Source organism: Cupressus sempervirens, chromosome 8 (genome assembly GCF_028749045.1).
Source record: "Cupressus sempervirens isolate cs-2001-9-10 chromosome 8, ASM2874904v1, whole genome shotgun sequence".
Classification (NCBI taxonomy): Eukaryota; Viridiplantae; Streptophyta; class Pinopsida; order Cupressales; family Cupressaceae; genus Cupressus; species Cupressus sempervirens.
The window spans coordinates 6,993,838-7,021,721 of record NC_143125.1 but is presented as its reverse complement, the minus strand read 5'-3'; the positions used below and the strand labels follow the sequence as shown (position 1 = coordinate 7,021,721).

The window sequence follows — 27,884 nt, the reverse complement described above, 5'->3', positions numbered from 1 at the left end:
CAAAAGTTAAAAATAGTAGATGCACTCATATTGCTATATCATTCATAGAAGAGTTGACAAGTCCATGTGAATTTAAGTCCCCATGCACAATCAGCATACATTAAAGCCAGATGAGCGCACCCTCGCTAAAGTTGCAAGCTCACAGTTTGAAAAGTGGAGTTGCCTCTGTTCTTTTGCGCAATCTTACCATATGCAGTGATTTTCAATCATGACAGGACAAGGTTTGTTGGAACTTTATTTTGTTTTGGTGTGGCAATAAAACACCCATCAACTTGACCAATATGAAGAATAATAAACATGTGTCCACTAGAATAATGTGAGATATTTCTTGATTGTCACCACTTCAATATCTAGTATATATGCTAACCACCTTTGATTTTGGTCTAGAAATAGAGCTTAAATTAGGCTACTTTGTCAATAACAATTATCAATCATACATGATCCATTGACATGCTCTAGTTACTCGTGGATATTCATATATTTTTCTTTCAATCTTTTTTCTTTAAAACACCAAACACAACAGAATGAAACTGCCATAGCAACAATATAAGCAACAAATCAAAAGTTAATGACTTGAGATGTTTCTTGAAAGGAATAAAGGTGGATATACTCAGAGAAATGATAAACAATAAGGCACTAAATAAACATAAGTTGTAACAATATGCAATGGCTCAATAGTCTACCCAACCATGAAAAGCCATATGACATAACATGAATAGCTTCTTATAGTTCTTCATGCTTAAGGGAAATAGCCGATTGAAACTGATCGAATCGGCAAGGTACCATAAGAAGTATTTATACAAAGAAATCAACAATTAAATTTTTTAGCCAATTTTGCTTACAAAATATACAATTACTGGTTTGACACGTAGACTTGGTCCAATTTCATTCCAGTTTTTGAAGCCACTTCATCTGACATACAACAAACAATTTAATTACTTTTGAGAGCAGAATTGCAAAAAATTCAAACTTTATTGATTTTCAAAATGCTCCCAAATTAACAAAGAAAGATAGTCGTACCTTCCATGCATACATCACAAAAAATGCCAAGGTATCTGCTGACCAAACCAAAGAAAATGATTTCCAAAAGAATGGTAGAATGACATTGATGAGTGGTATGAGGAGGAACAGATAGTTCAAGGCTTCCTTTTCTTCCTTTGAACAGTCTCGTGCTCTTAAAGAAGGAATTGCTGAAATCAAATTAAATAAATGAGACAGAATCCCCATAAATGCTGAATAGATATAAAAGGGCATATTTCTGAAATAGGAAAACAAGATAGGCAATTTTTATTCGAACATGTTAGATTCCATTACCATAGCAAGGATATAATTTACATAATAAACTTTAAGGTGAATAAACAGCTATGAAGTGTGAGTTCTAAAAGCTTTCTTAATCAATTTAACAACATGGCATGACACTAAAATTTCCTACATAAGATTGAAAAGCAAGAACTCTACTATAGAAAGTTAGGAGTGGGGTAAAATATGGAGATCTAAAATCTCCCCTCAAAAGGATCGAAATAACAATAAGAGGAAAAAAGTACTGGTAAAATAAAAATTTATGACAAGAAGAAGAAAAGTGAAATGATATCTCATGTACATATATATTATATACTAGGGTAAGAAATTTTGTCATTGATAAAATAGTCACTTTTTACTCACCTTTCTAAAGGAGAGAGAATCATAAAATCAATGCTGTTTTTGTTTATAGCAAAGTTGAATGGACACGGATACAGATAAGGCCATTTTTGAAGACCCCTAATGTGGATATAACTGGATATGAAACTCATAAAAAAACCCATGCACAAATATTTAATACAACTTTCTCAGATATTAGAAAAGGTTTTTGCTTCTTCAAAAGCAATATAGACACATAATTGCTACATACATAATTTTAAGTTAACTTTAATAATTTACAATGCACAAAAAAAAAATTAGTAGAGTTGCATTGGAAGATAACCCAAAAAAGTTGGCCACTGAAATAGAAAAGCATTTCATTTGTCTTCCTCATTTGGTGTAGGTTTTGTCCATACCAGAAAAAAGGCATTATTGAAGTTTTCCAAAATTAAGTTTCCATTGATTTACATCAATGTTTATAATAAATAAAATCACACAGTATCCGGCATGGTTGGAAAATCAAGGTTATTTTGGGCATGTGTGGGTATGGTTTCCAATGTGTATACATGTCGTATCGGATATGGATATGAGGATACACATACCCAGGGAGAGTCCAAGGTGTATCCAGCCACTCTAATTTATAGAAAACAGAAAATGAAACAAGAATGAATAGCTGGGAGAATTAAGTTGTGAGTCCTTTACATGGTAGCATATCTGCTGACGATTATTTGTCTAGCATGTTGACCATTTTGTTTGGAAAAGTTATGAAGTAGAGATCAAAATGGAGATCGTTACTTAATTTCTGGAAATTAGTAATATTCTATCAAGACGCTTGCCCAATATTTCATTTTCTAATCGTCTTTCATTTATAGAAAACAGGAAGGAAAAAATCTTCTGTGCATTGTCAATTTGATCTCAGCACGTTTTATGGATCTTTGTTAAGGATTTCCTGTATTTCTCATAATAAATGATATTGTATTAAAAAAAAATGCACATATTGTGCTTCCAAAAAGTTGGTTGAAAGATGACTTTCAGCATGTATACAGGTAGTGATTTCCAAACATAAAGACAACACCCTGCTCCAAAACCATTTTGTTATGATAGCTCTCACTACAGCAACTCATATGTATTTCTTGTGTTTTCTAAACATATTTGATATTAATGAGGTTCCAGCCACATGACTCCATTAATCTTTTTAAGTTCTCCATATTCTCAGGCCTTTATAAATTATGCATCATGATCACAGTCCTTCATGAACCATTGTCATAGACACCAGCCCTATTCAACTGTATTTGGGTATTTTTATGCACAACATTTTTCTGTTGCTCTAATTTTATTGGACATAGAAATGACTAGTTGTGCTAGGTGATAGTGGCCAGAATCAGGACAGAACCCTTCATCTTCCACTGGTTGATAAAATGGAGATAACAAAAGTAGTCCAAAAGAGTAAGTATAATCTCAATCAGTCGCCAGAAAGGATCATCAGAAAATGCATTGCACAAAAGGTTCATAAAATTCATCAAACATGAGAAATTCATGCGACAGTGTTAGCAAGACAGGCTGAAAGTGTTTCAGAGGCTATTTTAAGGCACATCCTTGAATCCTGAGAGATAGTAAAGCCTGGAATTATCACGAGAGCTTTGACTAAGGAGAAGACAAGCAAGCATACAAGGAAATTGACAATTTACAATACTTAATATTGTCAGTGGAATCTTAGATAAGCTGGTGAAATAGTATCATATGCAGTCACCATACTTAAAGATTTTGTTGAAAGACAGCATCAATAATAATTGTATTAGTTAAGTTAAAGATACCATGGTAAATTGTATTGCTACAGAATGTCCTAGGTGTTTGGTGTCCTTGGCACAAGGCAGAATAAGTTGTGTGTCTAACAAATCATTTTCCTTTGGTGCATTTGAAATTTTAAGTAGAAAGAGAGACTACAATCTATGTCATAGGTTTAATATTTGACAATGGCCTGTGAACTTCTAAAACTACACTACCCAATAAGAAGTTTTAGTACATGTAAATGTGTAGAGTGTACCATCCCCTTTTGGAATATTGCTGATTCCATTACCTGCAAATAATATTGACGCTTGAAATAGATATTAGAATTCATATATTATAACAACATTAATAATCAGATCATCAGTGTGGGCAATCCTGGGTAAAATCTGTAATAACACCATCTCACAATTCAATTACACAGTGAGCCTCTCGGGATTGTAGGTAACAATATTGAGGTCCATCCTAAAATAATTGAAAGATTATCTTGTGTATTGAATAATTAATGAATGAATTACAACGAGCTTACAAGCTCATATATACAAAACGGATATACAGAAAATAGAAACTATCTACATACGATAGATAGAGCATAATTAGAATATTTCTAATACCCTCCCATAATGCTTAATCTATCAATAACACCAATAGCCTCCTTGAATTTTACAAATTTATCAGAACTAAGAGACTTGCAGCAGACTGCTCTAAGGTGAGAACATACAGCAACTGAATAGATTTGTCTTCAACCAGCAGATGAATGTAATGACAATGTGTTTCGACATGCTTGGTTCATTCATGGAAGACCGGATTCTTTGCCAGTTTGAGTACTCCCTGATTATCACAGAATATAGAAGTCGGTCCTAATTGAGGAACATGCATATCTACAAGCATCCGCCGAAGCCAAACTGCCTCACAAGCTGCCTTAACTACTCCCCGATACTCTGCTTCAGTCGAAGACAGGGCCACCGCCTGTTGCTTCTTACTAGTCCATGTCACAGCATCAGATCCTAAATTAAACACATATACAGCGGTAGACTTACAATCATCAACAGAGTTGGCCCAATCTGAATTTGTGTAGCCACATAGTGTAGAATCAAACTTTTGAGTGTATAGAAGACCATAATCAAGAGTACCACTCACATAGCGCAGGACACGCTTTGCAGCTGTCCAATAATCAGTCTTGGGTGCTGTCATAAAGTGGGAGACATAGCTTACAGCAAAACTAATGTCAGGTTTGGTGGCAGTAAGAAAAATGAGACTACCTACTAGTTGTCTAAACAAGGATTCATCTACAATAGGTGAATTAGACTAAGTGGATAATTTGAGCCTGCGTTCCATAGGAGTGAGAGCAAGTTTCCAATACTGCATTCTGTGAACCTGTCCAAAAGACTTCTAGCATACTTGGACTGAGAAAGAAAAATACTATATGTTCAGTCTACCAAACCTCAATTCCGAGAGAATAGTGCAAGAGTCCCAAATCTGTCATATCAAAAGTGTTGCACAAATCCTGTTTGATTTCCGTGATCAAATGTGTTGAACTTCCAGTGATGATCAAATCATTGACATAAACAACGATAAACAAGACATCATCAACTCCATGTTTGATATATAGGTTTGTATTTGATGGACTCCACTGAAAACCATGGTCGGTTAAATATTTATCAATTTTCATGTACCAAGCCCGAGTAGCTTGTTTCAAACCATAGAGAGCTTTGACAAGTTTACAGACTTTGTGTTCCTGACCAGCAAGCTTAAATCCAAAAGGTTGCATCATGTAGACCTCTTCCTGTAAGTCACCATTTAAAAAAGCACTCTTGACATCCATCTGATAAACTTTCCAACAGAACTGAGCTGCTAGAGCAAGAACAAGCTGTATGGTACTCATTTTAGCTGTAGGAGCAAAAGTCTCCTCATAGTCAATACCTTCCCTTTGTGAGAACCCTTGAGCAACAAGACGAGCCTTATACTTGTCTAAGGTGCCATCAGCTTTATATTTGACCTTGTATACCCATTGGCAGCTAACAGGCTTCTTCCCTGCAGGAAGATCACAAAGAACCCAAGTTTGATTTTTCTGAATGCTCTAAAGTTCATCTTTCATAGCCTATTCCCATTCAGGAATACTTTTAGCCTCGGAATAAGTCTAGGGCTCATAAACACTATGAATGTTAGCCATAAGAGCAAAGTTAATTGTTTGTTTGCACTTATTTCGAGAAACTCTACCTTTGATGAGCTCATCATCCCTTAGATCACTAATAGTTTTAACCCACCATTTGGGTCAGAGAGTAGAAGAGCTGACCGCTGAAGGACCTGGAAAAGGTTCAGGAGCAACAATGGGAGGAGGATCATTCTTAGGAGTCTAAATAGGATCAACATCAGGTGTCCCAGGGCAGGTATTATCTATACCATTCTGCCCATCAAATGGTGCTAAAGGAAGGGGAACACTGTGAGACTGTTCCTCAGAACATTGCTCAGAAGAGGACAAAAATGGTCCTTGAGTTTCATCAAAAACAACATCACGACTAAAGATAAGATGATCAGTGTCGATATCTATCAATCTGTAGGCCTTATGGTTGTCACTATACCCTGTCATCATGAGTCTCTAAGTCTTGGAATCTAATTTGGAACATTTAGCATCAAGAATCCAAACATAGGCAAGAGAGCCAAAAATCTTCAGGTGGCTGATCTTGGGCTTACGACCACACCACAATTCTTCAGGAGTTTTGTTCTTGACAGTCTGAGTAGGGGAATGATTCAAAAGATAAACAACAGTAAACACTACTTTTGCCCAATACTTATTAGGAACACTCTTGTGTTATAACATAGAACAAGCCATCTCAACAATCGTACGATTGCGATGCTCAACAATGTTGTTTTGCTGAGGAGTGTAAGGTGTGGTGAATTAGCACTTGATGCCATGTTTAGCACAAAAACCAGAGAATGCATGAGAACAAAATTCCCCCCATTATCTGTTCTAAGCGAAAGGATATTGCAGCCGGACTCCTTTTCAACCAACAACCTAAAATTCTAAAATGTACTAAGTGCAACTGATTTTTGTTTAAGAAAGTACACCCACATTTTTCTACTAAAATCATCAACAATAAGCAAAAAATATTTGCAACTAGTAACTGAAGATGTATTCATAGGACCACAAATATCAGCATGAAGTAATTGAAGTACCTGAGAGGCATGCCAAGAATCTCCATCTTTGAGTTGTTTGCCAGCTTGACAGGCGTCACATACTCCAAGATGTTGCGGCTGAATAGGAGGTAGTCCAGAAACAAGTTCCTCCCACAATAGCTGAGAGAGATACTAGATGTTGAGATGTCCATATCTCTGATGCCACAAAGTGTTGAGAGATAAGTCACAAGCTGCCATAGCTATTTCAAGAGAATCATCAATGTCAATAAGCCGATATAGGCCATAATCCTCTAGACCAGTAGCAACAGTAAGACAAGTCTCTCGATCAATAATAGAGCATTTGTGGGCACTGAACACCACATCCAATTGAGGAGAATTTCTCATGATCTGACTCACAGAGAGAAGATTGAGTGCCATACCAAGAACGTAGCAAACATTGAGAAAGATGAGTTGACACCCACCAAATTGTATCTAAACATTTCCTCTGCCAATAATTTTGAACTCCTCTCCTCCGCCAAACACAACTAAATCACCGTATGGATAGAAATCTGTAAACCAATCACGTCAATGAGAGAAATGACGTGAAGCACCAAAGTCAATATACCAAGTAGAGGATCGGGCTGAATAGCAAGGGCTTTTAGCCATAAAAGCGTAGAACATAGACTCCTTTGTCTTAGAATGTTCAGCAACATTGGCCTACTGATTGGACCCTCCCAACTTCTTTTGTTCGAAAGTGAGTCGCTGACGACAATCTTTCTTTATGTGGTCGTACTTACGGCAATAATGACACTGAACACTCTTCTATTGAAAACTGCCTGAGGATTGATGGGAACTACCCTGTGGAGATGATTGAGATGGTTGAAACTTAGCTACAAAGGCTTGTTCTAACTAGGGTGAGGAAGCACGGCTGCCAAACTGTTGCTTCCAGCGATCCTACTGTAGCAGTTTGGTGCACAACTCTTGGAATTTCAAATCAACATTAGTTGAGGTAATGTTGAGAGTTTCTATGAAATGCTCATAAGATGTTGGCAAGCTTTTCAGGGTAATAACTACCATATCTTCTTCCTCCATTGTCCGACCGATGGCTTCAAGCTAATCACGAATGTCCTTAATCTTCATGAGATGTTCCTGTAAGGACATATGTTCATCCATCATAATGGAACACAATTGATTCTTCAGAAAGAATGCTCGACTCTTGTCAAATGTTTCATGCAGTTCCTTTAAATATTTCCAAATGTTTGCAGCCGACTTGCCAGAGAAAATTTGAGGTAGCTGATCATCTGTGATAGAAAGCTTGAGAAGCATAACTTCGTGATTCCTATCATCAAACTTATCCTGATCTATTGTAACAGAGGTCCCACCAAACATGCTAGTGGGCGCAAGACAAGTTTCTGTACCTAGAACAAGTGCATCCAAACGACGATACTCGAAGATGGTTAACATGCGCTGCTTCTTGTGGTTGTAATTGCTGCCATTAAACTATTGACTATTTTCCAACATCAAGTTGGTCAAGGATGCTATTTGCACAAAGTTCGAGGCAATGTTTAGGCTAACCCAGAAAAAATGACAAGTACCCAGAAGAATCAGAGAGTGACCTAGTAGAGAGCTCAAAAAACCAAGAAGGAATGTGTTGCCAAATTCTAGATCCATTGGCTCAAAAATCGAGGCACAAAATCGAGGCACCCACAAAAATGGATGACAACCTAGTTTAGTTCTCAAAAAACCCACCAAGAATCTAAAAACAAAACAAAATTCCACCCCAAAAATTAGCGTTTCGAGCCAAAAAACCAGTTGACGGACATGGAAGTCAAAACAACCGAAAAAATAGTGTTTGCAAGTCTAAAAATGCCCGATTTGTTTCAAAACACAAGCGTTTTGGTAATGACAGTAGAGAGAATGCAGATTTGTGGTAAAACATACATTGTTTGCTCCCTTAAAAATGCGGGCCATGACCTGAGAAAAAAGCATGGGCCGTTTTTAACTACATAGAGGTAAAAAACGGACGCCAAACACAAGAAAACCGTCATTATTGTAGGCCGTGGATCTCCCACTGTGGCTGCAATTTTCCAAGGAAAAAACCCGCATTTTTCCAAAGAAAAAACCAGAGATGTGTAGGCCGTGGATTTCAAAATTGGACGCCAAACAAACCCGCAATTTCCAGAGAGGTATTCAACCACAATTTGTAGAAAACAAGCCCTGAATGGATGTCTGAACAAAAACCCTAGCCGGATTGTTTGTGAAAGATCAGAAATAATTTCAAAAAATTTTAACAAATAATTTCAATAGAAATTATAAATTTTTCGAAAAGATTTGAAGTATAGGCTCTAATACCATAAAATAATCAAAAGATTATCTTGTGTATTGAATAATTAATGAATGAATTACAACGAGCTTACAAGCTCATATATACAAAATGGATATACAGAAAATAAAAAATATCTACATACAATAGATAGAGCATTATTAGAATATTTCTAATACATCCTCCCCAATATTGCCCCAGAACTAGGCCACTAATATTGACTCTTGAAATAGATATTAGAATTGATATATTATTACAACATTATTAATGAGATCATCATAGCGTCGGCAATCCTTGGTTAAACCCGTAATAGTGCCATCTCCCAACTCAATTACATAGTGAGCCTCTAGCGTTGTAGGTAACAACATTGAGGTCGATCCTCTCCAATATTGCCCCAAAACCAGGCAGGGGGCCTAATGCCATCTTGCTTCCCTAAGAGCCATCATGATACCAACTAATGGATAATTATTATTAGGGTTCTTCAGACTTATTGTTTTGTATTCACTTAGAATGAATTCTATAGCTAGTTGTACTCTTATTGGGCACCTTATCCTAATAGATAAATTGCTCTTTTGCTGATCAATCTATATGATTTTATTCCTTAACTGATTGCTCGATAAGTGATTCTGGTCTGGATTGCTCGATGCCTAGTAGTAATTAATTATTATAATTCCAAGCTGGAACGATTTTGTTGGTATCTTAAATTTCTGTATTTTACTTGACCTACTATTCTGCATTATCAAATCAGGTCTTGTTCCACCCGATTGATCCCCTTCCCCACAATTAGATTCACCCCTTTATGTTCCTCATGAAGGGATGGAAGAGTTGCCCTTCTTCAAAAAGGACACAATTCCCTCAAGGATGTGGCTCTTCCTACTCTTCCCTAACCATCTTTGGGTTTATTTGATTAGTATGTTGTTTGATGAACATTCCTCCCTCTCTTATCCCAGTCGCCCCCACAATTAATCCAGGTTGGCCCTGTTTGCCTGGGTTTTATGGCTCTGACCCTATTTATATGGTTGCAATTCCACTTATTAAAAGGACATGACAAAAAGATAGGAACACATGGCATGATTACATTGGAGTATATAAATTAATGCTTTATTCAAAGGTACCCTTGGGCCTTACCCCAACAAATTAGTGCCCTTATCATAAATTAGTACCCTTACCCAACAAATGAAGACCTAGTTGAAGGACCAATACCTGGTTGTGTCTAACTGTTTAAAACAATAATATTACTTATGCTACCTAAGCCAATAATTAATCAACAACATAACAAGGTTGGAAACAAAACATTCAGTTCATTGCATGCTGATTACCATACTTGACATGATACTCTACATAGATAACATCAAAGAACATGGAAATTTACAAGATTTTTACAGACTAAGTTGCCACTACGTCCAACAAAAAAATTGCCCTTGGGTATTGTACATTTGGGCACATGTATATATGTGTGTTCATATATACAAAAAACTCAAGGAATATAGAAAATTGTAAACTTAAATATATTTGATAGTACGAGACTTCATCATTGATCAACGGCAAATGCCAAAATTGTAGTGATAAAGAAAATATTAATGCAAATCAACAGTTGAACATTTAATATATCTTTATCAATTGGCTTTTAATAGAGAGAGTTTTATTTGTCTAGGTTTTTTATTTCAGTCTCCACTCCCAAATCCCAATTTCTAGTTGCCACATAGCCCAGCAGTAAATCAATTTGCATATAGAAATCTTCAAATTGCCTTCTAGCACCCATATTAAAATATTAATCTAACCTAGTTTGTCTTATTCACCAGCTCAGATCATAAAACTCAAACACCCAAACCAACAACATTTTATACCTAAAAATCTTTAGCCATTGCCTGAGTGTGCTGGAAATCTCCTTGAATTGATAAAAGGATATTAATTAATTTTTCTGAATATCAACTCAAATAATCTTATTACATTATATCCTCGAATCTGTCATTTATCTGAAATTGGCTTCATGGAAGACTTTGCGAATTGCCACTAAAGCCCAAGTGTAAGTCCTGCAATGACTCCACCATAGATGGAATTGAGTTCTCATCCAAACCACCGACTCAATCAAGGGTTGTTGTCCCAAGTTTTAGAATGAAACAAGTTCAATCGGTCACATGAAAATGGTTTCATAAAAATATTCCAAAATGCCCAAATGACTACATCATTCCTTATACAATCTTTCTTGGAGTTTTATGGAAAGAATATAATTTTAATCAATTTTAATAATAAAGTGACCTGCTTATAAATATCTAGAACATTAAGTTATCATACTAGATTTGCACCTCTGCCTGTACATTGGGATGTGGATTTGTTCGAGGTCGGATACAAGTGGAGGATGCATGCGAATGCACCTAGGAAGCAGATCATCACCCTTACACACATCTGGACAAAATCTAGACGCCACCACCCAAAAAGTGTTTTTGACTTCAAACAAAAGCATTTTAAAGCACTATTTTATTTTTTTCCAGAAAACTCTAAAATGACCCTTTATGAGGCCATTCATTGTTAAAACATGTCATTTTGTTTGCTATTTTGCTCTCTTCTCATTTGGTCTTCATTTTGGCATTTTGAAGGTCAAGTGATTATAGTTTCATAGAGGATCGTTTGTGGGGTGTTAGATAGTTTCTACAAAGGATATCTAAGCATCTAAAGCAAGCATTTTCTACAAAGGATATCTAAGCATCTAAAGCAAGCATTTGACCCTATTCTTGAGTCCTAATGTTTTATTAGATTTTGATGAACTTTCTCAAGTTTGGGATGAAAATTTTCTAGTTATTTTCCAATTATTTTAAAGAAATAAAGAAACAAGTTTATCTCTCTATTATAATGTTTTTGTATCTTTATTTTGCACTTGTATGCTTTTATTTCTTAGTTATTTTCTAATTTAAATTTATTTAATTTCTAATAATAGTAAGAAATCAGATTTGCAAGAATGGCAACTAGTGAAAGTTCAGTGGGCAGGGAAAAAAACAATAAATTCAAAATTCATATAGGATCTCTTTTTGGAGACATGCCACAAGAATTTCATAGGTTCCAAAAGGTGGGAAGTATATTTGGAGGTGTAAGTATTGTAGTAAACCAAAAATAGCTCATTATCAAGTGAAATTTCACTTTATGGGCCCTACTGGTAAAGAGATGGGAACATGTCAAGGCCCAGGAAGAAAGGGCTTGTCTCTCGCACAAATAATAGGATTTGTAAAAGAACCAAAAGAGGCGGATAAATTGGTTCTAAGATCAAAATAAAGTTCTTGTACTAGTGGAACTAGAAAGAGGAAAATAATGAATTTGGCCACTGATATAGTTGTTGTCTCCAAATATCCTTTCTTTCCTATACTAGAAGATGAAGTACAAATTGCCACTTGGAAGAGGTCCATTGGACAAGGCATTTAAAATGTAGACAAGACATTTCTAAATAATTGCAAGTTGACACTACGTCAATTGTCTTCCTTTCAACTTGGTGAGTTCACCATACTGGCAGGAAATGATGTTGGCAATTAATAGTGCACCAGTTGATTTCATGTCCTAGGTTTGAAAAGGTGCATTCTACCTTGTTGCAAAGTGGCAGAAATGCTATATGGACCTTCCTTCAACCAACTAGAGATTCTTGGATTGATTCAAGTGTTTCTATTATTTTTGATGGATGGAAAAATAATAGAAATTTTCCATTGATTAATGTTATTGCAACGTCTTCCTGAGGGGCAATCTTTTTTAGGGTTGTTGATTGTGAGGGGGAAGTGAAAGATGTAGAGTTTACTTCCAGAATCCTCATTGAGTCCACAGAGATGATGGATAATGAGAGTGTGGTCTAGGTAATCATGGACAACACAAAAAATTCTAGGGGTGCAAGTGCTTTGGTTAAGGCAAGATATGAGGACAGTTTTTTGGATATTGTACATCGTAGACTTCTTCAACTTGGTGATGCAACAAATTGGCACTCAAATAGAGTGGGTGAAACAAATATACAAAGAGGGTGAGGAGATCTAGAGGTTTGTGACGAACCACCAAATATCACAATCAATATTCAAATCTTTCTCAAGATTGGAGTTGATGAAGGCAAATGTTAAATTTAATAAATTTATTTAATATTATTATTGTCATGTTCATTTATCAATTTGTATATAAATTTGCTTAATATTTATTATTTTTTCAATGTATTATTTGCATATTGTCATTATTATTAACTTACTTAGGTTGCTAAGACTCAATCTAAATCTCATACTAGTGTTATCAGACAACTTTTGAAGGTGCGAGAGACATCATGTAAAATGGTTATTTGCAACCAATGGGGTGTATGGAAGGCTTCACACTCAAGGAGGGCCCAAAAGGTCAAGTCATTGGTTTTGGATTACAATTGGTGAACTCATGTGGAATATGTATTGGAATTCACCAAGCTTATCATGACTGTGCTCTGATTAGCTGACAGAGATGCACCTTGTTTGAAAGATGTCTATGACAACATGGACACAATGGTAAAGAAAGTAAAATTGGCAATACAAAAACATGAGAATGACCCCATAGAATGTGAAACATTATGCAATAAGGTGGAATCTAAGTTGTCGATTTGGGTTCAGCGACGGATTCGAGCTCGAGTTCGAGTTCGAGCAAAAAGAAATTCCGTGCGTGCGTGTGTGTGTGTAAAAAAAAGAGAGATGTGCATAATTGTAAAACTAACTTACCTAAGTCATCTCATAGCATGAATATATCAATGTTACTTAATCATTGATCAATACCAAATGTCAAAGATAAACATTAAATACTTGCTCATTACTCTATGTTCATGATTGTAAAGAAAATCATACATTGAATTACTAAATTGCAAATGAAATTTCAAAACATAGACTAGTTCATCAGATTGACTGATAATAAAGTTTGACACATAATGATCAATGAAAAATATTTAATAGTTTATCAATGTTTCTTCAAACTTGCAAAATGGCCACAACAAAATGAGAGAGCAAAATGAGAAAGCAAATGAGAGATTAGATGAATGAAATGTATTTCTTTGATATGCTAGTTGTTAGTTAAGACCTAGGAAAAGTGGTTGTTACACAATTAGCATTTAATGTTTATCTTTGGCATTTGGCATTGTATATATATATATGTATGTATGTATGTATGTATATATATGTATATAAATACATAAATATGTATACATACATATGTGTGTGTGTGTGTACAGTACCCAAATTCACCCAAAACCCCCAAAAAAAATTGTACCCACCTACCAAGTGTTAAGAATAGTGGATCTCTGATAGATAAACAATTACAAATAATGCTTGTAAATAAGTTCCAAATTAAATCAAGCAGAATATAAGTATTTATCTTTGACTGTGACTTGCAGCAAAATCTTTAACAATCTTCCTCCTTCAGCAACGGTTAAAGCTCCTGATCACTGTATAACAAAAGGTGAAGGTGATAACAATAATAAACAATATTGATATATTTATCTGTAGGTACTTGGATGCCTTGAATCGACGCTTTTCCCTGCGGCAGTGAATGAGTATATATAAGCGGTGAGAGACATGACTCCGAAGAGTCATGTCTCTACGTGGCCCAAAAGCCACACAGGGACATGCCTCTTCGGAGGCCTGTTTAGTTAATAATAACTACCCAAACAATTTATAAGTCGTCGCCCGATAATGATCAATACATAACAAAGGCAAGGCACAGGATATGAAACCCGATACAAGCAATATAATAAGTTGCTGATAATATAAAGCCCGACCAATATAAGTTGGTCAACAACATGCTTACTTTGCTGTCAATAATTCAAATGTATGACAGAGATATATGTATACGTATATGTATGCATACGTAAGTATGAATATATGTACGTATGCACATATCTCTGTGATGCATATCAAATAGTGGTAGCATAATTCTAATGCTTATATCTCGGTAATGTAAAGCAAATAGCAGTAACAAAATACAAATGCTTATTTCTCTGTGATGCAAAGCAAATAGTGGTAGCATACAAGATTCATGTTTTGCTTCTTCTAACGCTAAACATTAACACTCCCTCTTTAGCTAGGAAGAAGTAAAACATTAATTAAATCAGAGTCATCATATAAGCAACATAATATGAACAGTAAATGATCTCTACTTGCACTTAAGCAATGTCTAGAGAAGCCCCAAAATAATCTCTACTTGCACTTAAGCAATGTCTAGAGATAGCTCATATAATCTCTACTTGCACTTAAGCAATGTCTAGAGAAGCCCAAAAATAGATTTATTATTTACAAGATCGTCACCTTGTAAATAATTTTTTCTACAATTGAATATGTCCATGAAAGATCGTCACCTTTCATTACATATCAAATACTATTAAGTAACCAATGGAAACACAATCTCAAATGAAATAACTCTTTTATTTCAAAAAATTTCCATTGCAAATAATCATACCAAGTTTTTCTCTGAAGTATTTCAGTTTCACTTTAGCAAGAGGTTTGGTAAGCATATCAGCCGTTTGATCATTTGTACATATATATTCCAATTGAATGACTCCTCGATTAACCATATCTCTGATGTAATGAAATGGAATTTCAATATGTTTAGAGCGATTGTGAAACACGGGATTAGAAGAAAGCTTGATACAAATTTGATTATCGCAATAAATCACGATGGGCTTCAAAGGTCTTTTGAAGAGATCTGAAAGCAACTTTCGTAGCCATACTGCTTCTCTAGCATCCAAGGAAGATGCAATGTACTCAACTTTGGTAGAACTTAAAGCTACTGAAGTTTGTTTCTGACTAGTCTAGGAAATCATACCAGATCCAAGACTAAAACAATATCCTGAAGTTCTCTTTCGCTCAATAGAACTCCCGGCCCAATCAGAATCTGAGTATCCAATTAGTTCAAGATTGACTTTGTCATATTTGATTCCCATTCTAATGGTACCCTTCAAATACCTCAATATGTATTTAGCTGCATGCAAATGTATCTTCTTAGGTGCACACATAAACTGACCCAAGGTATGAGTTGCATAGTATATGTCAAGATGGGTATTAACCAGATACATCAGGGATCCAATAATTTGTCTGTAGTAAGTAAGATCCACATCCTCAGATTCATTCATATCATCTTTTAGTTTGTGTAGGTTTATCTCCATAGGGCCAGTTTACATTCCATCATTCCAAACTTGGTTAATATATCAATTGTATAATTTCCCTGATTTAGTATAATACAATTGTCCAGCTGCCAAATTTCTAATCCTAAAAAATAGTGAAGTAACCCTATGTTCTTCATTTCAAATTCTGCAGTGAGACCTTGCTTACATTTCTCTATAAGATGTTCATCACCTATAATCAGCAAATCGTCAACATATAATACAAGGATAACCATATCATCCCCTTCAATTTTGAAGTATAGATTTGGGTCAGCTTCATTTTTGGCATATCCCAATTTCAGTAGGTGATTATCTATTCTTTCATGCTAGGCTCTGGGAGCCTGCTTAAGACCATAAAGTGCTTTCTTTAATTTACAAACATGAGTCTTGCAGTCAAAGGTATTGAACCCTTCTGGTTGTTCAACATAAACTTCTTCTTCAATATTACCATTGAGAAATGTTGTTTTGACATCCATTTGATGTACTTTCCATCCTTTAGAGGCTCCAATAGCTAGGATCGCTCTGACTGAAGTATACCTGGCAACAAGGGCAAAGGTTTCTTCATAATCAATACCTTCCTTTTGAGAGAAACCTTGGGCTACAAATCTCGCCTTTTATTTTTCAATGCTACCATTTGCAGTATGTTTAATCTTGAACAACCATTTGGAAGAAACAACTGATTTTTTTTTGGGTCTTGGTACAATGTCCCATACATCATTTTTCAATATAGAATTATATTCCTCAATCATAGCTTCCTTCCAAGATGGATGTGAAAGTGCTTCTTTAACATTGGCAGGTTCAGATTCTATGAGTTCAAATAGTAGTGCAACATAACAGGATTGATTTCTAGTCCTTTTGCTTTCCTAAATTACATCATTTGGTACAACTTGATTTTCTGCTAACATTTTTCTGGCCCAAAGGGGTCTCTTCTTATTGGTGTGGTTGAAGTTTTTTGATTCTGTATGATTAGACATGGAAGAGATGTCAAAATTATCCTCCCTCTCAATTTCTGTAGTTTGATCTTCTTCTGAAATGGATTCATCACTACTACTAAAAATTTTAAAAGCGGTATCTTCTTCGAATATTACATCTCTGCTAATCTCAATTGTTCTTTGCCCAAGAATGTAGATGCTGTACCCTTTTGAAGTTTCACTATAACCAATGAATATTCCTTTTTTCCCCAAAGGCCCTATTTTGGTTCTTTTTTCTTTTAGTATGTGAATATATACTGGACACCCAAATATTCTCAGGTGGCTTAAATTGGGTTTAACACTGGTAAATACTTCTTCTGGAGTGGTGTTTTCTAATATGGAGTGACGGCAAAGATTTTGAATGTAGACAACAGTATTGGATGCTTTAGCCCAAAAGGAGTAATGAAGATTTTGATCATGTAACATGGCTCTGGCTAATTCAACAATAGATCTATTTTTTCTTTCAGCTATTCCATTCTGTTGAGGATTATAAGGTACAGAACACTCTCTCTTAATCCCAACAAAAATACAGAAGTTTTTAAAGATATAAGATGTGAATTCACCCCCATTGTCAAACCTTAGGGTTTTGATCTTTTGACCTTATTAGTTTTCAACTAGGACTTTAAACTCTTTAAACTTGGATAAGACCTCAAATGACTCATTTTGTTTTAGAAAATAAATCCATGTTCTCCTAAAGTAATCATCAATGAAAATTACATAGAAATGACATCCATTAAGGGAGGGGATTGACATAGGGCCACAAAGATCTGTATGAATCAATTCAAGAATGCTTTTAGATTTATGATCACTTTTGGGAAAGGAATGTTTAGTATTTTTACCTAAAGTACACCCTTTACAAATACTTGAATGATCTATTTTTAGATTTGGTAGACCTTTTACAATTTTACATATAGATGATAAGGCTCGAAAGTTAAGGTGACCTAGTCTTCTATGCCAGATTTCAGTGGAATTTGACTTATCATTACTGAGGGTTAAGTTTAACTTTGGATTTTGATTATTACAAAGCTTATAAATACTTCCATCCCTGACTCCAATGAGGATGGCTTTCTTAATAGATGAGTTCTTTGTCCAAGATAGAACTCTATCTCCCTGAAATGCAATTTTGTACCCTTGATCAGCAAGTCCAGAGATGGAGACAAGATTTCTTTTAATCCCTGGCACATATAGGACATTCTTGAGTTGAAGTGTGATTTCAGAATTCAGTTGAATAGAACAAGTACCAATTCCTTTAATAGGGTAAGAGGAATTATCTCCAATAGTTACTTCTTTTGATTCATGATTTGACAAGATTTCAAACTTATCCTTAAATCTGATGATATGACGAGAAGCTCCACTATCTATGATCCAAGTGTTGTGATTAGTGCTTAACTCGCTTGAGAAAGCTACTATAAATGCATAATTTCCTTTATCCATTTTCTCATTATTTTCTTCTTTAACTTCTGCTAAAGCTACTTAGATTTACTGTTTTTCTAGACATACATAATAGCAATGACCAAGCTTATCACATTTAAAGCATCTTACTTTGGACCAGTCACGTTGTTTGTGAGATTTGTGATTTTTGTTGAAATCTTTCTTGTTATTCTTAAACTTTCTTTTCTTATTTGATTTGGAATATAATGCTTGGATGTCACCTTCTTGGTTTGAAATTAGACCTCTGGAAGCTAGTCTAGACTCTTCTTGAGTGCATTCATTCTTTAGTTGATCAAATTTTGGAAGTTCAGGGCATGAACTTAAACTTCGTATGAAGGTTTCCCATGATAGAGAAAGACCTCTAAGAGCAATCATGCTTAGTTCCTTATCATCCATTTGACTTGCATAGTAGCAAGTTGATCTTTTAATTCAGTAATTCTTAGGAAGTAAGAGGTAATGGATTCTCCATTTTTCATTTTTATATAAAGCAGATCTTGTTTTAGAGTTAGTAATCACTTGTATTGTTAATTTCAAATGTATTTTGAATGGTGGAGAACATTTTCAAATGCGGTTTTAAGATTGGCTATAGATGGAAGTATATGATCCTTTATTAAATCTATGATTATTTTCATTGTTTTATTATTATGCCTCTTCCATGTTGCTTTCTCGGATTCATTTTCAGGCATGGGTAAATTTGTTTCAATGTGATTTTCTAATTCCATCTCTCTTAGAACTATTAATAGTCTGGTTTTCCAAGATGAGAAGTTTGATGCTCCATCTAGCCTGTCTTCTATTCTTATGTGATTCACCATTTTAATACTTTAAAAAAACTTTTCCTTCCTTTAACTTTGGCTCAGTTTTAGAATGAATATTTTGTAAAAGTTTTCTTATTAATACTGCTCTGATACCATGTTAAGAATAGTGGATCTCTGATAGATAAACAATTACAAATAATGCTTGTAGATAAGTTCTGAATTAAATCAAGCAGAATATAAGTACTTATCTTTGACTGTGACTTGCAGCCAAACCTTTAACAATCTTCCTCCTTCAGCAACAGTTAAAGCTCCTGATCACTGTATAACAAAAGGTGAAGGTGATAACAATAATAAACAATACTGATATATTTATCTGCAGGTACTTGGATGCCTTGAATCGATGCTTTTCCCTGCAGCAGTGAATGAGTATATATAAGCGGTGAGAGACATGACTCCGAAGAGTCATGTCTCTACATGGCCCAAAAGCCACGTAGGGACATGCCTCTTTGGAGGCATGTTTAGTTAATAATAACTGCTCAAACAATTTATAAGCCATCGCCCGATAACACAAAGGGCCCAATAATGATCAATACATAACAAAGGCAAGGCACGGGATATGAAACCCGATACAAGCAATATAATAAGTTGCTGATAATATAAAGCCCGACCAATATAAGTTGGTCAACAACATGCTTACTTTGCTGTCAATAATTGGAATGTATGATAGAGATATATGTATACATATATGTATGCATACTTAAGTATGAATATATGTACATATGCACATATCTCTGTGATGCATATCAGACAGTGTTAGCATAATTCTGATGCTTATATCTCTGTAATGTAAAGCAAATAGCAGTAACAAAATACAGATGCTTATCTCTCTGTGATGCAAAGCAAACAGTGGTAGCATACGAGATTCATGTTTTGCTTCTTCTGACACTTAACATTAACACCAAGTTCTCCTATCCACACCCAGATTTCGATTCGAAGCAGTAACTTAGGCATAAAATTACATATTAAAAAATTTGATAAAACATTACCTTATTTTAATGACCCTTTTAAACAATTTCAATTAGTCATTTTTTAATTTATTTATTTTTCAACAACTTAATTTTAATCATTTCATTATTTTCGAAGGTTAAACAAAAGGGACAGTATAGTCCTCCCTTCCAAGAGATTACTTCTCCTCAAGCAATATGAACCTGCTTGCCAATACCAGGATCCCAACTTAGCCTATAAAATGCTCCATCATATATCCATTGCACCATTGTGATACAACTGAACCCAATAACTCTGTCAAACTCTATCACATTGTGAAACAATCCACTCATCATAAAAATCTCTGCATTCCAAGGCCAAATAGGGAGTCTGCTATTCCTAATATATAACAGCTTCTTCTGTGCCACACTGATTACAACAAGAATACGAATCTGCTAAAACTCCATTTATTTATCCTATATCTCAACATAATAACCATCCTGTAGAAACAACCTAGGAGACCTGCAAGAATTGGTTCCTTCCATGGATGAAAACACCTCATACCAACCATCCGTGGCACTCTTATTTGTCATTCAAACTATGGTCAAGTCATTTGTAAATGGACTCAGACAAAAATAATATGCATATGTCACAATGTAAACCTTGATTACTACAAGTCCAAATCTCACTACCCTCATTGCATTAGCTAGGAAGTGTGTCATAAAACAGATCACGAGGAAGTAAGTTTGCATCACCATGCAAAATCTGCTTTTCCGCCTAACGGAATCACATTTACAATGCTCTCCTCTAGTACTAACATCATGTCAGATCTCCATGATAGTAGAGCTATTGCAGACACTGAATAATTCTTCAACACTCACAAGCTCATCAGTTCCTTCAAATCCCTGTATCACATTCTTGTTCCTTTGATGTTGCTGCAGCATGTGACTGATTTTTTTCTTTGTAAAGAAAAAAGTGACCTAAACTTAACTGAAGGTTAAGTTCATCAACTTCTTTTTCTTTCTGTATGAATCTTCCCTGCAAACTTGATGGAATGGTCTCTATCTGAAAGCAAATACAGGTAATATGATTTTAGTACTTCTAGGGCATGTTTGATTGTCTCTAGACTTGGTACTGACACTCCAACCCTTGAACTCTTTTGTCCCTCTTCACAATGAACTATCCAAATGAGGTATTCAATGCACTTGTGTGTGCTATCAAAATAAGTTATGGTTTGAAGAACCTTTTCCTCAGTGACCAACATTGATCCTTCAAATCATGCAATATCTCCTCCTTATGGAGTTCATCAATTCCTTCAATCATTTGTATGATCTTCATTATCCCTGTATTAGATTTCTTTGAATGTAGCTGCTATAAAGGGCTCAATTACTGATTTGAATGATCAAAATTGTGCCAAACTTAGCTCAAAACAACGCTTATCAATCTGATTTTCTTCTTCTTGAAGGGTGATTTGAGTGTTTTCCAAGGAATTCTTAGTATTCTTAAGTTTGAAGGCAAGATTGTCAACTTCTTCTTCTTTCCCTTTCAATGCATCCGAATATGTTTCAGTAAGCTTGGGGAGATGGTCTTGATCTGAAAGATATAAATAAACTGATTTCATTGTCACCAAAGCTTCCTTGATCACCTACAAATCAACATGAGAAGATTCTTCTTCAAAACCTTTTTGTTTTCTCTCAAGTTGAACCTTCCAATTGTGTTCTTCAATAACCTAGTGAATGTTCTTCGAATGTGTTAAGGTTACAACAATCTTATATTCATCGACATTCAATTGGTTTGCCAGATTATTCAAGTCATCTGGTTTATGAATTAGATCTGCTTCATATAACAAATTATCTGACTGGTCTTGAAGAACTTGACTATCACACTTAACTAATTCTATGACATCTTCTCTGCACAATTTCTGATTCGGAACTATGGCAGTGTTAGGCCCAAACAAAGAATCATAATCATCATTATTTGGTGTCAATTGATTTCTTCATGGAAGGTTGAGTTCTTCATAAAATCCAAATCAAACAAACATATATTACCGAGAAAATTCTTCTCCCCAAGCTATTCATCAAATTCATTGGCTAAATATGACTTTGTACCCAAGGCAACTGTTTTTTCACCTTCATTAAACATATCCTCAGCATATGTAAATGCACGCTCTTCAATGCTGGCATTGTCTTCAAGCACTATTGTCTCATTTTTTTTGTTGTGCTTGTTAACGGGTGCTTTTGCACTCTCCAACTCAAAATAAAAATACATTGGGTATCATATTCTCTCTTGAAAGAAATCCTATTTGATGACTCAAACAGTATCACCCCAAGGTTCTGGTAGTGAAGTTTTGATTGTGTTTCAGATAACTCAGTGAATGTATGTAATTTAGTTGGTATCACAAAGGGCCTTACACTAATAAGCTTGAATTCTGTTACTACAAGATTTTTAAGAAAATTCTAAGATCTAAAATTTGAATATCATCAATTTATCAAAAAGAGTGGATGTACCAGCCTTTCAGGAAGATCAACACCCCTGTGATGGTAGAGATGAAATTCATGATGGAGTTTACTAAATCAGATGGTTCTGAACATGGAGGTTCATTGTTTCCAAGAGATGGGGATGATAATGTGGATCACCTTTAATTTAGATGACTCCACTCCAGTCAGTTCTTTTCACTTATTCAATATTTTATGAAACTTTTTGGTAACTGTGAGTTGTAACTGTCATAGAGGATTATTTAGCAGTCTGCATTTACTAACAGCAGTTTTCTTCTCTAACAGCTCTGTTTTGTTTAGGGAATAAGAGAACAGCTGTATGTTATTACTATTTTTAAATAGACAGATTTGTATTAGGAGTCAATTTACTTGGGATGTTTTTAGGCTGAGAGGAATGAATGTTTGTTAGGTTTTTAGGAAATGAGAGAAATCACGAAATATTCATTTTTTGGTGTTAAGGAAATTACAAAATATTAAAGTGTGCTGCACATTTGTTCTCTACTACTGAAAAGCTTTCTTCATGCTACGTTATTTAATCTGTCTAATCAGGAATTGAAACATTACTGTATCTTCTTTTGACATAAGCTTAATGTCACTCTTCACCTGTAGATTCTGCTGTTCTGTAACTGTTCATAGCCTTCAGTGTTAATTCCAAGAAACAGGATTTTTTTTGGAGTTTAACTTGTGGGTTCAGTGGATTGTATGCATCTACTTACTCTGAAGGAAGATCATTAGAGTGAGAGGATGGTTGGTGAAACTAATGAGATGGAGAAATTGCACATAATTTGAGTAAGTCGGATTTGTTAGTTTCTAGCGATCCATGGAAATAAGTAGGAGATATTTTTCCAGAACAAGTCAAATCGTGATATTGCTATCAGGATTTAACTGTGTATTTTTTTGAGTCAAACTCATTGACCATATCACAATTTGACCTGTTCTGGATAAATATCTCCTACTTATCAATTGATGAGCTTAAGGGGCTTTCTAATGAATGGTTCATAAGGCACAACACTTAGTGAAGGTTTTGAAAATGGGGTTGCAAGTAGAGTGGGCTTAACCATGGAGGAAACTCCATAGTTAAGCGTGCTCAAGCTGTAGTACTGGGATGGGTGACCTCCCGGGAAGTCCCGGTGCTTCACCTTTGTGAGCATCACCTAGATCCAATGCATGCTATGTGTTCCATTTATTGTCATGAGAGATGGATTCCTGCTCATGAAACATGAGTCAATGAGTTTGACTCAAAAAATACACAGTTAAATCCTAATAGCAATATCACGATCCATGGAAATGTTTTGCTCAATTATATTACAAAATTACATTGACATGGAAAATATATGCTAATATCAAAACATAACAATGTTCTATATGAAAATTAGTAATAAGGGAGGGTACATTAACTACCCTGTAGTTAAAAGTAAGAAGACAATCAGTTGCTCATCTGTCTCACTTTATATATTCACCCAATCCATTTACAAATTAGATGAAATTTCTTTCTCCATTTTAAATTTTTCTATCTCATCTGTCTGCCTTTCTCTTGGCAGGGAGTTCATGTGTTTAATAGTTTATTGTTTCACCTCTCTCTTCGCAAACTAAGAAAAATTTCCTTCTGCCAATGGGTTCTGTAGAAAAGGCTAAAAAGTAAAACGTCAAAGACTTCTATAATATTTCGCAGATCCAGCATCAATTAGGCTAATGTTGGACGGCAATTATTTCTGAAGCCTGAAACAAATAACGTTCTCATTACCATACCAACAGATCTCAGGTCAGATAAGAATTACAAAGAGATTTGTCTCTATGATTCTAGTAGTCCCAGTTCCCATTAAATTATGTCTCGCATTCTATTTCATGTATTTTCCCATTCATTGTCATTAGCTACAATTTGTTCCTAACCCAATGAAAAGACTACTGACAGCAATAAAACAAATTGGCAGAAAGATAACCAGAGTTGAAACATATCGGCACACAATTGAGTGTGTTCTTGGTTTTAGAGGTTTCTGTGACAGGCAGCAGGATAAATTGGACAAGGTGGCATCTGAATTCCAGATGACTTTTAACATAAAAGATATCCATCCTATGCCATTTGTCAGCCAAAATAACCATCCTTGGACATAAATTGCTTTACAACTGATAATCCATTGAATGGATCCCAGTCAAGAGTGTTAAACAATTGATGAATAAGAAGAACGTACACAAATTATTGTAATACACTGTCTGTATTAGTGTAGGTCACACTCAAACATATGTGGGTGCAGGTTAAGACAAATATGATGAGAAATATTTGGAGCATAGATTTTAAGACTAACAGTGATCTAAACGTTAATGTGTTGCCTTTGTCAAAACCCAGCAGGTGATTGTTAAACTTACACAGAAGATTAAAATAAAGTAGCATAAATTCAGTGCTACCCACGGATATTTCACCACTGATTTTTCACCGTTCGGTCAAAAAAAGAGGCTCAGCGACAAACATAAAAGTGCCTCCAGACTTCCCTCCCCCACAACCCCACAATTTCCAATTTTGGAGAGCAAAGGGGATGCTTCAGGAACACCTCCTCTACTGAGAAAATGTCCTGGGATCAGGCAGACCTTAGTGCTGTTGTTCTGCTCTGTAGTTTTTGCACTTGCAGTGGTTCGATGGCCAGAAACCTGCATGGACTGGAAAATGACTACCTTCTTAAAGCTTAATTTGGCAGAGCTGTACTTGCTCAATAGTCTAAAAGATGAGACTGTCAAAAGTAAAGGAGGAGCCAGAATTGTTTATAGAAGCATCATGTCAAATGGAGAAGAAGTTGCAGAGAAAAAGCTTATGAGGATTGGAACCATACATGACTACAGGTTTTCAGCAAGATGCAGGCATTGAGCAGAATCCACCACCAGTATATATTTCATTGCTGGTATTTTGCTCGAACCATGAGATCAACCTGCTAGTGTATTAATACATGCTAAACAGGAGACTTGGGGGAGCTGGTGCATAGGAACAAAGGCAGGCACTCACACTGGCGGACCACATAAAAGATTGTGCTTTAGGCTGCCAAAGGGTGATGATGTCTTCACCATGAATGTAGTAAGTTAACTGTTCACAATGACCTAAATGTAACTAATATTCTTTAAAATATGTTATTGCATTTAATTTTAATTTTTTGTTTATTAATATAGCTGTCCCCCCACCATCTCTAAAATTTTAGCTATCTGCATAGACTGTCCCTTACAATCCCCAATTTTGTTATCCCAGGAAACTGTTCTATCATCCCCCACCTCCCAACTCGCCCCTCCTCCAACTCAGAGTAACATTGCAAAAAATGTAGACTTGGGATGAGCAAAAGCAGTGAATAATGGGGCATTCAGAGCAAAGTCCCAGCCCACAAAAACAAATTAATGTGCAATATTTAGTAACTTGTAGCAGCCAATTCTGCTGTCAGTGTACCTCAACAGAAAAGGGAACAATCTAGGTCAGCCTTTTTATTTTTCATCTAATCAATTGCATCACGTCATGAGTAACTTCTGATTAAAGAATATATGTAAAGATTAGAGAACTTACTGAACATCCATATAGACCACATTCCCATGAGCCTCCAAATATCTGGTTCATTAGAGGGAAACACTAGGTTGAATGAAAGTACTCCTCCCATCAACATTGACAAATATCCTTGTACTTCAAAAACACTGTACAGAGTTGTTCCAGGAACAGCAGGGTTCCTCTGTGCTGTAGACGCCCTTGGAGCAAATGTCCCTGCAGTCTTTTGAACTACCTGTACACACATGTAAAGTTTAAACACATTTCCTCTTAAACTGCTCTCTAGATAAAGATAATGAACTAGAGTGATTTTAATTATGTCCGTCAAACATAGGATCTAGAGGTCCGCAAATGTCACAACTGCTCAATCCCGCCCACATTCTGAACTGATTTTGAGGAGAAATTCGTCTTATGCTGACATGGGACGACAACCATGACACACATCTGCAGTTCTAACCTAATACACGATGTAGACAACACGACTTATTTCTTTCTATTCCATGAATCTTCTTTTGAAGAGTTGTAGGGGCAGAGAAACATGAAAAGGAAGCCGTAGATATACCCCAAAGCGGTGGCAACGATTATTTATTTAAGGGTAGCTTGTTTGCAGTGTGTAAATTTGTTAGATTCCTTTAGAATCGCCTGTGCAGAAATCTTAGTATCCATGCTTCGGAGCTCTCAACTGGATTCGTCAAAGTCAACTTGAGGATAGTATTTGCATAAGTAAATAGTACAGGAACAACGATGGAGGACAGAAATAAGGGAAAAGAGTCTAAAAGGTGGGAAATTTTTCATTTCGAACTTGAGACTTTTGAAATCCACCACGTACATACCCTGTGAGCAGGAGGAACTGGGAAGCCCTTAAAAATTCAATTCAGGAATATTTGAAGGAAATACATTCAGATAGTCCTACAAGCCACTTTGGCCAAAGGATGAAAAGTGTGGAAAGTATAATGATATTAGGCACAATTACCAGGCATTTGCAATCACAAGTTACACTGGATATATAGTATCTTTCAGAAATTATGAATTTGGTTTTTCTATTAGAATAGTTTTCAGGGTATAAATCAATTTGACATTTCTATTAGAATTGCTCGGGGGATATACATACGCATAATGATGGCCAGAGTGGAAGCATCCACAGCCAAGACATGTTCATTGGGCTTAATGTTTAATTTTTTCGCAGCAAGATTACCACTGCACCAAGCATAGTTGAATAAGGATATTCGTTTTAGAATTAAGTTTTTCTATAAACATTCTCAAATCAAGTGATCATACTCCTATAAGTTCAACTGCGGACTAGTTTGACCTAAGAATATTAGAAGTCTGTGTCTGTCATGCCTTATACAAATACACTAAATGAATAAGTGGCTTACTTTCTTCAACTTATTGTCAATTGACAGAGATGAGGCCTTGGCAGAGGCAGTCGTTTCCGAGGGCTTTATCTCCTTCTCTTCTGCAGGTGTGTCTTCATCATTTGTCTGTGTTTCTGTTCCAACGGAGGATTCATTGGATTTAAATGAGATTCGTCTTCTTGCATGAGAGGTTGATTTGAATTTGCAGGGCACAGGAAAAGAGAATCCATTATTGTAGATTGAAGGGGAATAACTAACATAACAAGCGTGATGAAACATTCTGAGCATTAAACCATAGTTTCTACCAAGGAATGTACAAGTAGAACTGTAGAAAAGCAGAGTCGAATGAGTGGCGGATGGCTTGCAAACTAAATTGGATAAAACTCAATTAAATTATAGGGAAGATGCATA

The 27,884-nt window shown here is 35.5% G+C and overlaps 1 protein-coding gene across 1 annotated transcript; it reads right to left on the bottom strand.

Moving 5' to 3' along the window:
• Positions 1-619: 619 nt before the first annotated feature.
• RPH1 (resistance to phytophthora 1) lies at positions 620-27,884 on the bottom strand. The gene is made up of 4 exons (XM_089796585.1): positions 27,495-27,884; positions 26,143-26,353; positions 1,021-1,190; positions 620-912 (listed from the first exon to the last, which is right to left on the bottom strand). Exons 1-4 carry the CDS (start codon positions 27,759-27,761, stop codon positions 886-888), a joined length of 675 nt encoding a protein of 224 aa, XP_089652711.1. The 5' UTR covers positions 27,762-27,884; the 3' UTR covers positions 620-885.

Excerpts from the sequence above, each read along its gene's own strand:
- RPH1 (XM_089796585.1), bottom strand. The coding sequence starts at position 27,761 with ATGCTCAGAATGTTTCATCACGCTTGTTATGTTAGTTATTCCCCTTCA. Across the intron at positions 1,191-26,142 it reads GTGGTCTATATGGATGTTCA|CAATTCCTTCTTTAAGAGCA; the intron begins GTAAGTTCTCTA and ends ATTTGATTTCAG. Across the intron at positions 913-1,020 it reads TTGTGATGTATGCATGGAAG|ATGAAGTGGCTTCAAAAACT; the intron begins GTACGACTATCT and ends GTTGTATGTCAG.